Source organism: Micropterus dolomieu, linkage group LG12, assembly GCF_021292245.1.
Source record: "Micropterus dolomieu isolate WLL.071019.BEF.003 ecotype Adirondacks linkage group LG12, ASM2129224v1, whole genome shotgun sequence".
Lineage (NCBI taxonomy): Eukaryota > Metazoa > Chordata > Actinopteri > Centrarchiformes > Centrarchidae > Micropterus > Micropterus dolomieu.
Window position 1 is genome coordinate 22,695,775 of NC_060161.1, and position 13,045 is coordinate 22,708,819.

Genomic DNA, 13,045 nt, shown 5'->3' on the forward strand with positions numbered 1-13,045 from the left:
GGGGGATAATGCCCTGATAGGTTCAATGAGCATCAGAGTGCCAGACAGTTTACACAGGAGCTGAAAGATGGAGGGACGGACGATTGGGTTCTGGTCCAACATGAAAGCAACCGCCGTAGCCTCCGGACAGACTAAGTCCTATCTGACGAGGCTACGACTAAGCTAAGGTCGGAGGTCAGGAGCCTCAAATCAGATTCAGCTGACTGGGCTGACTGTGTTTGAACGAAGAAGCCAATTAAAAAAGGCGTCTGGGTCGAAGGTTGAAGGTTTTGAATCTGGATGATTTGCTGAGCAGCGTTTTACAGTACAAAAGTCAAAGGTATGAATGAACTGTCACATTCTCCCTGGAGAGTTTAACGAAGTGATCGTATGTGTGTGTGTGTGTGTGTGTGTGTGTGTGTGTGTGTGTGTGTGTGTGTGTGTGTGTGTGTGTGTGTGTGTGTGTCTACCATGTTTCCTGCTTAACTACAATATATTACTTGCAGCTATTTATCCAGCTACGTACATAGAGTGACAACACAATAGTGGTCATTTACATCTTTCATTATGTTAAAAAGTCCAAATATTTGCTGGTTCCAGTTTCCCAAAACGGATGATTTGCTGCTTTTCTTACTTTTGTATAATGTGAATATATTTGGGTTTTGAGGTAGACAAATAAAATCAAGCTATTTACAGAGGTCACCCTGGGCTGTGGGAAACAGTGAGGGGCTTTGGTCACTACATTTTACAGACTAAATCAGGACCAACCTGAAGCACGGTCACAAGAAACATCTTACGGGTGGGCATAACCTGTGATGAGGGGTAGGTAGCAGATATTGCTTCATTTTAAATGGTCAAAACATAAGAAGGTTGTGAACCACATGACTAAACCACTATAATCTATACAATAATAATAAAAAAAAACTGAAAATAATCGCAGTAGTTGCAGACTCAAACACACTGTCCTCTTCTCTTCAAGATTGTATTTCAGGAAATTTCTATATTGCAGCATTCAGTACCAAAAGGGAAAGCCAAGAAATTGCCAAACAGAACACTGTACATGCTTTCTCAGATCAGTTAAATCTAAAGCAAAATCTTAACAAAGCAGGAGGGCATGTAAATGTGTTAAACTTTAACAGATTCCATATGCATCACGAGTAGTGATGATAGCGGCTCACTTGTGTAACTCCAGTTTCAGGTAAAAGGTTAAAAAGAACGACAAACAAACTGTCACACCCCTGATTATGTTGACATCTTTATGGCAGCAGATGTCTTCAGAGCATGACCTTTGACATCTAAAGGGAGAAAAAAAAACAGCCATGCATTGACTCGGCACTCTTTCTCTGTTGTAGACTCCCTTATATGCTTCTGCAACAACTTAACAACTTTGCATATGCGAAAGGTAGCGGATTGATTGAATGAGTTTTATGATTTCTGTGTAAGGCTGAGCGGGCGGTTTCATAGGGCTGAGGCAAATGTGCATTCTTGCATGTTATGTGTTCATGTGTGCGAGACATGCTGACTAATGTGGAATCTTTCAAGTTTCCCGTTCTTGTGCTCATTTTTACATCCTTTTACATCCTTTTGTCTCTAACCAGGCCAAGGGGAAACATGACTTTATAAAAAAAAATAAAAACATGCTGTTGCTAAGCCACCAGCCTTGTCTTGACCTTGATCTAAGACCAGCTTTGTTTGTATGAACTTTAAGAAGCAGTGGATAAAAAGTCTGAACTGTCGAATCTCTTGAGGTAGCATTCATCATGTTCGTTCACATGTATCTTTGTCAAGTCTTACTCTTGTTCCAAATCCCTGCAGGCCTCAGCCTCTTTTACAGCAGGATATTATGCATTTTTACATCTTCCTGTGTCACTAGGTTGTAGTTTCACAAAGCTTGATCTCAGACAAACTCTCCGAGCATATTTCTGTTCCTCTTGGACTTTGTTTGCAACAACAACAGACTTTACAGAGTTAATTTTTATGGTGTTCGACACCTCTGAGGTCCTTTTGAGAGTTTCTAGGACACAACGTTTTATAAAATGTTACAATAGCAATTTTATTCAGTTCTGATTTTGTGTTATCTGTTTTATGTTGTTCATCTGTAATTCGTTAGCCCTGTTTATTATTTCCTCAGTTTACTGATGAATCTTTTGGTCCATAAAATAGTAAAAACAACTGTTACAAAAATTCAAAACTCGAATCAGTTTACGGTCACATAAGAGAAAGAAAGGCAGCAACTCTTCGCAGTTGAGGAGCTGGAAAAAAGGAATGTTTGATAGTTTCGCTTCGCTGCCCATCGAGTAATTCATTAATCGACTTATCATTTCAGCTCTACTCACAGCGGCGACTGGCCAATAGAGGGCGATGTTTTTATCATCCTGATTAGTTTTATTTTGTTTAATAATTATACAATTTTTAATGACAGTTTGTCCTTCCTCTGAATACCAACGTTCACTTAGTCGCAGCATCAAGCCGTGTTCTTGGAGTAGGCCACAGGGTTTTGTTCGTGTGTGACCTTGAAAGTCATTGTTGACTTGAAACCATGATCTTTCCCTAAACCTAACCAAAGGCTCATTAATGTTGTGAAATGGTTGCAGTTTTATTGCAGACATGGTAAGGCTTTGCTTAAATACACTGGTAAGATACCTTAATACGTTTGCTTGATTTTTGGTATAGCAGCAGGCAGCGGCAGGATACTCTTAGAAAACATTTTTTAATGAAGGTTAAAAAAAAATCTAATAGCCACTTAAGGTCGTTTTATTATTTTCCATTAGCAATTATTACCATAATATAGAACATTTCTACTTAAAATACTTGCTATAAAGCCAAATACTTTTTAACATATGAACATTAAATAAAACATTTTTACGTGGAGACTCGCTATGGAGATACATTTTGTGTAACGACTGATAAAAACTTTATTTTATCTTAAGCCGAGTCCAAACATGCAAACACGACCTCAGACAAAGAACCAATGAGAGAAATTAACTCTTGTGTTATTTGTTGGTGCCTCCATGACACATGATTGAACGACACACCAGCAGCAGCAGACCATGAATATTAACAACCGTGTGTGTTTGTGCAGCATTATGAAATAACCCTAATAAGCATCTATAAAGCTCTGTAAGATTAGTTCTTGCATTTCCACCCAGTGTTAAATCCCTGTCTAAACAGCCACCAAGCTGAGGCAACCTGCTGCATGCTTGGCTCTCAGCCAGATCCTCACAGATGCTGTTGCAGGCACGCGTGCTTGTGTACATGCATGGGAATGAGTTATTATTATACTAAACACTGGAGTAATTCACCAGAAAGAGGAGGAAGCGAAAAAGGAGTTTTTGGTGTCATCATCACACCTGGCAGCCAAGGCTTTAGGCTCCATTTTAAAAGACAAGGAGCTGCTGTTATAGGATAAAACTGAGATCACTACTTAATCAAAGTGATGTGAATTTGAGTCTGTGCAGCAATTTAATTACACAACACATGGCTTAGCCAGGCAAGCTAATAAAACAGCATTATCAGGGCAGGGCCTTCTACCAAGTGGACAAAAGTTCACTTCTAATCCCAATTCCTGGCTTTGCACGTTTCTAGGTGTGTGTGTGTGTGTGTGTGTGTGTTTTAAATGCCTTAACTGTACAATAGGCCATAAAACTGTTTGATGTCCTCATGTGCTCAGCCCCTTTTTCATGGAAACCCAGCGGGGCATGTTCACAGCGAAGGGATCAGACGAGGCACCTGACTTCTCGTCTCTCTCACACATGACAATGTGAGCCGAAGGACCGTGAATGAGTGACTTGGTGAAGGACAAAAAGCCGAGGGCAAGAACAGTCTGGTGACCACGCCATACAAGGTGGATGAACTCTGGATGGCCATAAAAATCCTCTAAGATGGCATGAGTCGCTAAAAGCTGCCAACCTGTTCCTTAAATGTTGGCCGATGAATGGAGACGATAAAAAATTTTTATTAAATTATCTAAATGTTGAGGCAAAGATAGGATCAAGGGTGGAGCAACAGAGAGAGGATGCTGGCAGCATGTGCAGTGTTTACTTGCTTGTAGTTTATTATTTTAAGAAGACATTTTATAGATCTTTAGTCATATTTGCAATCATATAAGAACACAGTCAGGTGCAAAAACTGTATTTTATCAATATAAATGTGTGTAAATTGAGTTTCAAGTTGGTTTAGCCTTCCTTCTAAGCTTCTACTGAGCTACTTACAGCAGAGCATAAATGGGGCCTTTCCAGTGGCGCCTCAAGGATTTAGGGAGTAAGTTACATAGAAATAACAAAGCCTTGTTAATAACATCACAACCCCAAGGCTGCTCTTCATCTCTCGCTGTCTTGTCCTCCTTTTTTCCCCAGCTTCTGTCTGTCTCTCTCTCGGGAACTTCGTTGCGCGCACACACACACACACACACACACACACCTCTTCCTTTTGCTGTTACCGTGGAAACACATGAATGAGTCATCCTGCCAAGGTCAACATGGAAGACCACACGCATTCGCAAGGACCCCCTTTGACAACCTGTGCCATATATCGTCCCTGTGTTTGTATCGATCGATCTGTCATCTGATGGCATTATCTCTACTTTATTGAATGAAAATGGCTGCCTTTGACTGGCCTCTGTGCAGTCCTGCTACAGCATTTGTGTCATTTACCTCAATTATTACATAGATACGGTCATGAATGCAGTTTTAGGTTTCATTAAAGTTAACTGATTGTACCCGTACAATAAATCTGAATAATACGGACAGATCTGCCAGATGGTTGATTATCAATTTAGATTTTTGAGTTTAACAGTAAGAATATAGTTTAAAGTAGAGCTGAAACAATTAGCAACTATTCATGTAAGTTTTTTATCAAGCAAAAGTACCAAACATTGTGTAGTTTTCACTATTTTCAGAGAGGAAATGGAGGAAAAGAATCTGCAGATTAAACAATTATGAATGTAATTGATAGTTGCAGCCCTAGTACAAAAGACACACCTCTTTTGACCTTTCCTGTTTCCGGTTTCACATCTCGTCTTGTTTTTATAAGTGCAAGTTTCACACTTTTCACTGACATTCAGCACAATCCCATGCATTGAATATAAGTCCCTGTTATACACATATCCTATACACATCATCAAAATAACCAATAAAATGTAAATTTATTCATACATGCTGAAACATCACAACTGGCCAAGTGGTGGCTGTGCACATGCTGCCAGTTGAACATCAGTGTCTCTACTTTAAGACGAAAGTTACATTATCACTGCGATCATCTCAAAACATGAACAAACGTAACCAGTCTACCCTGAAAAAAGGAATGAGTCACTTTCGATTGGCCACGTGTATATGAATGATGCAACTAAAGTTAGTACATGTGCTTTAGATCTGTTAATTCCACAAAATGAGAGGGAGACAAGAGATAGATATAAAAAAAAATATTTTTTAAAAAATGCAGCAGAGGACGAGATCTCCTGATTTCAAACTCCATAAACCCTGGATCCTAAATTTCCCACAATGCAAATCACTCTAAACCCTGATGAAATCACCAGGGTTAGTTTATCAGACTGATAAGCAAATGAAACAACTGTTTTTATATACTGAGTAGTAGGCCTATACCCAAACTGAACTGTATTTGTAAAATGTGCCCCTTTAAAAGTTGTCTCTCCATCAAAATTACCGAAATCTATTCTTATATATTTAGTATTTTATGGTAAATACAAGAGCTGTAAGTCCATGTGTTGTCAGCCTGACACCTCTCTGTGTCTAAGTCAGTCATGTGAGCCTACAAATTGCTCTGAATGGGCTAATCCTCTGAGCATCAGAGGTGAGCAAGGGTGCAATATCACCATCACTGGCCAGGCTACAAAGAAATTATGAAATTTTCACTGATTAAAGACTACAGCAGGGGCTGGAGGAATTAGATCTAGCTTCATTTTAAAGAGAGTTACAGCCAAACCAATGTGTGCCTTTCAAGGTTGTTAGCACATTTGTGGTTTTTATCTCAAACCTGTCACACAGGTGGCTTAATGGGAGCAGAACACAAGCTGGATTCCAACCAACTATTTTCTGTGGTGCACAACTGCAGGTAAAATGACGCCAACTGTATGTTAAAATACAACATCTGCGTCTTGAAATACCCAGATAACAGCCTAATCATAAACTTTAAGTTCCTCAATAAATTGTGGAATCTGATACGAGTGCAGCTTTTATACTCTGCTGAGGGCTTATCACAGTGACTTACGCACTGAAACACATGATCTTCTCCTTGTGTTTCTCACTCTGACACTCAAAAACAGGCGCACAGATGAGCTGTGTGCTATTAAAAGGCAATATGGCTGCAGGGAATGCTGAATTGTTGTGGGGATAGATAGACAACTGGTCGCACCATAGCAGCAGTGGCTCAAGTAGAAATTACAATAACACAGACTTACCTACTATAATACCGCAGGCACTGACAAGACCGATTTCCTTCTTGAGCGCAACTCCGCCTCCCGACTCCTTCTCACCAGCAGCTTCCTTGGCAGAACCCGAGGTGCTGCTCCGTTGTCTTGCACCGTCCGTCATTTTGATGGCTGGACTTGGACTGCCCTGCTTTCTTTGGTTGTGCTTTTATCTTATTTGTCCACCTAACAGCACCTGATGCTGCTGCCCGTGCGCTTGTCTCGGCTTGAGCTCAAGCGCCTTTGTGCGTAAAACCACGTTGACTGATAACCCGCTGTGCTTATTTGATGGAGAGTTGATTGCTGTTGCCCTATGAGCAAACCCGTGACAGTGAAAATCAGTAAAATAAACTGAATAAATAACAATAAGAAGTGAAGTCTGTTGGAATTCGAGTCAATTTCCTGCGTTCACAGTGCAAAACCCTGGCTGAAACTGCAACGTTTCTTCAAGGACAGAGCGCAGATGACCAAATTGTTTATTGCACTGGTGTCTGCCGGTGTCACAAGCTCATGTCCAATGGCATTCCTTAATAGTGATACAAGGAAGGAACTCGGTCCTTCACTTTGCTTCTGGTTTGAGCAACGAAATCAGCCGCCAAAAAGCACTCACTGTTCTCTTGTTCCAGGTGTGCGCTGTAGAGACAAAAGCATCCTCTCTGCGCAGCAACCAGAAGCCGCTCCAGTAGTGCGCGAAAAACAGAAAAGTCTTGTAGAGTCGTTCAGGTCTGCCTCATGAACATTAGATCTGTGCTGTGCTTGGACAGTAGAAGCTGTCTTTGACTAAATATACATGGTGTCCTTCATAAGAGAACTGTGGCGCCGCCCTCCTTTCTACTTCGCTCCACCTACTTGTTTTTCCTTTTTCTTGTCTCACTCAGCCTCTCCAGGACCCTCCTAGCCCCCCCCCTCCACCCATCAGCTGTTCCTCCAAAATGTACTCTTGTTGCTGCACGGTACACCTTCCACATACCCAATCCCTCCCCAAACAAGGCAGCTTATGGGTGAAAGATAAGGCACGGTCAAATTGCAGCACCTTGACTTGCTTCCTTTATGTTTCTGGTCTATTCACCACTTCCTCTCAGTATTACTGTCAGTTTTATTTTAACTCCTCATTCTCTGAATTTCACTCACACGCAAGCACAGCGACTCTACTCATTCACACTTATTATTCAAGATGCAGTAGAAGCCAGAGTCTAAATTTAGCCCACTCACTGAGACGTCACTCCTCACACTGCAGGGGCTGCTGGTGTGTCTCCACCCTGTATATATATATATATATATATATATATATATATATATATATACACACACACACACATACACACACATATATATATATATATATATACACACACACATATATACACTTATACACATATACGTACATATATACATATATACACACACACACATATATTATATATTATATATACATATATTCCCTTTGCATAGGATGAAAAACAGCTCCCCTAACCCATGCTGCTAGTAGAAGGTTGTCAACCTCTCCCTTTTTAGACTGCAGGTTTGTGACCTATGGACCATAAATGAGTTTTAATAAAGATTTGATAGCTGTTTAAAAGCTGCCTGTTCAGTGTGAGAATGACAGAGTCGTCCACATCGATGCGTGTCCCTCATATTCTTCCTGCACGTGAACTTGAAACCACTTCAATGTAAAGGCTCATTACTTTCAGAAATGATGTGATGCGATATGATAGGTCTGCAACAAAGCCCATGACTTCTTTAAATAGCTCCAGTGTCTTTCACTTTAAGTTATGTTGTGGAGCATGTACATGATATATTAGTTCCTCATTCCAACAAACTGGGAAAACAAACAATGATAAGACACGAGGCTATACATTTTTTCTGCAATATATATATATATAACATATTGCTTTATATGTTGCAGTCTTTGGTTTGATTTTAGCCTGATAATAACAACACAAACAACTGTAAAGATGGGTGTATTTACTGTTTCTACACATGCCTACTTTGGTTTATTCATAAAAAACTGTCATTTTGTGTATGGAAGTCTGTTTGAGCATGTTGGTACTTCCTCCAGAGGATTCAGTTTTGCTCAGGGACGCTCCAGCTGCAGAGGCAGGGCGACGAGGACCCTTGAACTTTCAGTCCTTGAGCTTTATTAGCATCTCTCGTGATTTCATAGGAAACCTCAGATTCACCTGAGAGACCTCTGCACTTCCTGAACAAACTGTTAATTCATGATAGCAGAACAAAAGGCAGCTGTGACATAACCTTGGCTACTAAAGTCTGCATAACTGAGCAACCCAGTGTTTTGCGCTCTGCTGAGTGAACAGAACAACAAGGCCACCTGAATCACAGACTCACTACAATAAAATGCTTTAGTCCTGCAGAGCTGAGCCGTATACTTCTGCCACTTCTGACACACATTCTTGTCTTTGACTCTCCGCACAACATAATGTATCTAAAGTCAGCAGGATGGGGTAGTACACATATAGGGAAACAGGTCAATAGGCCAGTTTGTTAAACATTTTGCTGGTGTACTGCTCCTATCTGAAACATTTTCAGCAGGTTTTGGTGTCTTGCTGTGTTTGACATGAGAGTCAAAGCTTCCTTTATAAGCTTCCTTCTACTGTGGTATTGTCACTCTCACAGGCCTGCTGTCAGAGACGTATATACTTGATAATTTAACTCTTTGGATATGCTAAGAGACTTTGCTTTAAACGGTATCTATGAAATCAGAAAATAAAAAGATACTAAACTCAGTACACAAGATTATATTTATTTTCAAGCATTTTCTCTAATATTTGCTTTTCTTGTGAACTACTGTAGTTTAACCGTTCAATCTATCAGACAGTTTATGTTTGGAGGATGTGGAGAGTTAATTTAGTAAAACTTTAGCAACTAAAAAAAAATCCCTCCTGAGGGGCAGCTCAGCCAAAGAGGGCAAATGGGCTGTTTAGCCTCTTTAGTCCAGCTAAACTGATATGATGGAGGCTCCACTTTGATCAGAGCTGCATAAAAGTACACAAAACCTGCATGAAACAGAATTTCTACATGAATTTAAATGTAAAATTAGTTCTTATTTTAGAGTAGTAGTAGTAGTAGAGTAGTTGTAATGTTCCTCAACCTCAAACGTCCTCATGAGTATAATTATGTTTCTGTATTTCTTTATTTCTTTCAAATATCCCAAATGAAGGAATACGTATGTTGTCTTCTTTTAACCTGATGTCAGGACATTCTTACCATTCTCTGCTGATACAAGGTACAAGGTTGTTTATTAGTCATTATACAGCACAAGGCTACATAACGAAACTAAATTTGTAGTTAATTCATGCTACACGCGTATGGTAACATACAAAATAAAATAAAACAATATGTACAGTTATTTATACATCAATGTATCTGGTCAATGTACCATTAGGAAGGCTTTGTGATCAAACACAATGACTCCTCAAAGAGCCTCCACTTGCATTGTTTGCTTGATTAGATTGCTTCTAATTGCATCATTTCCAATTAAAGCAGGATAAAGAGGTGTAGATACATTAATTAGAAAATGGGCCACATCACTTTTGTTTTAACACTGAAAGGTGAGATTAGGTGATTTAATATATAAATTAATATTTAATATATAATTTTAAAAATTATAAATAGTACAAAAACACTAAAATCACTCAATAACACACGCACCATGTGTTTTATTGAAATTGTCGAATGCTGCTAAAGTCCCAAGTCGCAAAAATCCTCAACTCTCTATCAAAAATACCAAGGACATGAGCCACACTTCTAACACATGCTCTTAGCCTTTTTTATTTATTAAAATGCCCTTTAACAAGCTTACCTTTTCTGTATTTGGCTCCCTTCTTTTTAAAAGGCTGTGAAATGGTGGTAAAATCATTCGCTAATGCTAACATCAGCTAACAAAACTCTAATTAGAAAGCTCACTTTTAAACTCCAGATATTAAAGTTTTGTTTGGGAATATTTAAGATTCATAAACAAATGTCAGTATTCCTGTAATATTCCCCTTTGTTTACTCAGCATGTGGCCTGTAAGCACTTAAAAGCTTAAAGAAAGAGGCAGTATTTGCAGAGGGTATTTTCATTAATGAATGGCTTGTGTGTGTGTGTGTGTTCCTGTACATGTTTGTGTGTTTGATTTGTTTACTGGACCATTTGAGCAAAGAGATAAGACTTGGGGGTGCATGCCAAAACCCTGGAGACATGGACCCAGACTGGTGCGTAGAGAATAAGATTGATGGGGAGGGGCAAAGCCAAAACATGAGTCATCTTACTGTGTATGTACTCTGCAGTCAGTGAGTGACGCAGTTTTCCACATTCGCATATTGCATCTGAAATGAAACAACAGCTGAAGTTAAACTGCTGACTTCCAGTTTTAATATGAGGGAGTTTACATCCACATCAGATTAACCTACCTGGCACCTATTTCTAGGAAAAATGCCTAAAATCACATATCCAAAATAAATCAGTAATATCTCCTCAACCATTAGGCCTACATGCATAATTCTGGTCTCCTTTGAAAGGTCAGAAGATAAGGAATATAAATCCATTGTAGATTAACATATTTATTTCACCATTACAGACTACATGGATATGAAATACAGAAAAAATATAATATTTTCATCCTCGCCTGGTAAAAAAAGCTTTATTTTGATGCAATAAACCATCAAAACCATCCTAAGGTAGACTATAATGCACCTGAATATCTTCTAATACACCTACAATACAACTGTAACTGTCAATTTGATGAATAGAAACTGATACACAACAGTTATTACACAATCTTTCAAAAATATACCAGGCGAATGTCCATGTTTTGGCCATATTTAGGCCATATTTACTGTTTATATGTTCACTTTTATTGGTAGTTATCTTCTAAACATCGAATCATTCTATCTAAACATTGAAATACTGATAAAAACAGTCAATATAAATGACCAAAAGCACTCCCATGCTGTGGGTGGGCTCATTTTGTTCGACAAGACGAGACGATTTCATGCATGTCTGTGTAGCTCCTACGGGTCGCCAGGAGAGACCAATGAAGATCGCCTCCGCCAAATTACACACTTCTTTGGCTCTCATACCTCGTGACACAAACGAAACTTAAGACCGCAGCCGACCTCACCAAGAGGGCGGCCCGCCAGATGATATCTGTGGACTCAAAGCGCTGAAGTTTTTGGACGGAAAACAGCTAAAACAGCGAAAATCGATTACCTACCCGGTACCGGGTCAGTCTGTTCCCATTGCTTTAACAATATTGGAGCTGTTGCCCTTTTTAGCTAAGTTCGCAGTGCGGCTCTAGCGATGGCCATTTTCAGATTCGTTATGAAATATCTCAGCAAATATTAGATAGACTGCCATGAAATGTTGTACAAACATTCATGGTTCCCAGATGTTGTACCCCAGAGACTTTGGATCTGACTTTTTCTCTAGCGTCACCATGAAGGTTGACAGTTGTGCTTTTTTGCTGAAATATCAACAACAACAGCCAACGGATCAATTGCCATGAAATCTGCCTTCCCATCAAGCTCTGCCGAACTTTGTTTAATCTAATTAGCAATGTTAGCAACACCAAACTAAGGTGGCGAGCACTGTAAACCTATGCCTATGTTAGCATTGTCATGCTAACGTTGCACTGGTGTGTCGAAGCACAGATTCAGATTCAGTTGTTATTTATTTTTTTAGGGGACAGAATGTGAAAACATTGTATTAAATAAAGCAGGTTGCAAACTGTTTGCTGATTGAAAGGTACATGACACAGACATTAACAGACACTCAGTATCTTCCTGTGATGCTTGCAAGGCTTGTGCTGCAGTATCTTTTGGTGCTTTTTGCCTTCAGTCTGCTCTTCTGCCACTGAAACACATGTTCAGTTGGCAGTCGAAAACAATCCACTTTTTGCCATAAAAAAAGCTCCTTAGCTGCCGTGTGTGCATATTTAGGATACTTAAAATCACTATTGACTGTCCTAAAATTGTGAGACTACACTGTTCATACACAATGGATGTTTGTACCCTTGAATTAAAGCTGAAAGTCATTACTTTAATCTCGCCGCAAGAGAATAAAAAAAGCACTTCATCATTTATAATCAAACTTCCTACTATCTACCAGTAAAGGAGCGCACTGAGAAAGCAGATTCAGAAAAGACACACATCACATTTGACTAAGATATGTCAGGAAGATAAGCGATTAGTAAGTGAGGAGATGGACGAGCGGCAGTGTTATTTGAACATCATAGGTATGTCCTGAGCAAGCTATTATTGTGAGTTTATCACTGTGGTAAAACTGACCCTGGGCCTCTTCTCTGATAGCGACACACGTTCATGCATATCTGTGTGTGGAGGATGTGCACACTGGAAAAAAACAATACCTGTACTCACTTGCACAAACAAACACACGATAGATGGCAGTATGCAGAACACATAATTTCATATGTGTCATGTGAAAACATCTTTAGGATCAGCTGTGGTTAAATTATTTTAATCACCATAACAGTTACAATGTTTCCAAAAGGCAGATTTATTAATCGGATACGCTTCTGCAGCTCTTCTTCTGGTCCTCACCTCTTACACACACATTCCACCTTTCAATCACACGGAGGCTGATGCAATCATATGAAAATATGTGCATACACACACACACACA

At 39.5% G+C, this 13,045-nt stretch overlaps 1 protein-coding gene across 2 annotated transcripts in view; it reads right to left on the reverse strand.

Moving 5' to 3' along the window:
- Positions 1-13,045, reverse strand: part of slc7a8a (solute carrier family 7 member 8a) — a 42,011-nt gene that overhangs the window by 16,425 nt on the left and 12,541 nt on the right. Inside the window, exon 1 of one of the 2 annotated variants that reach the window (XM_046064363.1) lies at positions 6,395-7,147. The exons of the other annotated variant lie outside the window; for it this stretch is intronic. Within the exon in view, the coding sequence (XP_045920319.1) occupies positions 6,395-6,527 (133 nt within the window). The 5' untranslated portion in view covers positions 6,528-7,147. Of the gene's footprint in view, positions 1-6,394; positions 7,148-13,045 lie in introns of those variants that run through there. 2 annotated transcript variants of the gene reach the window in all.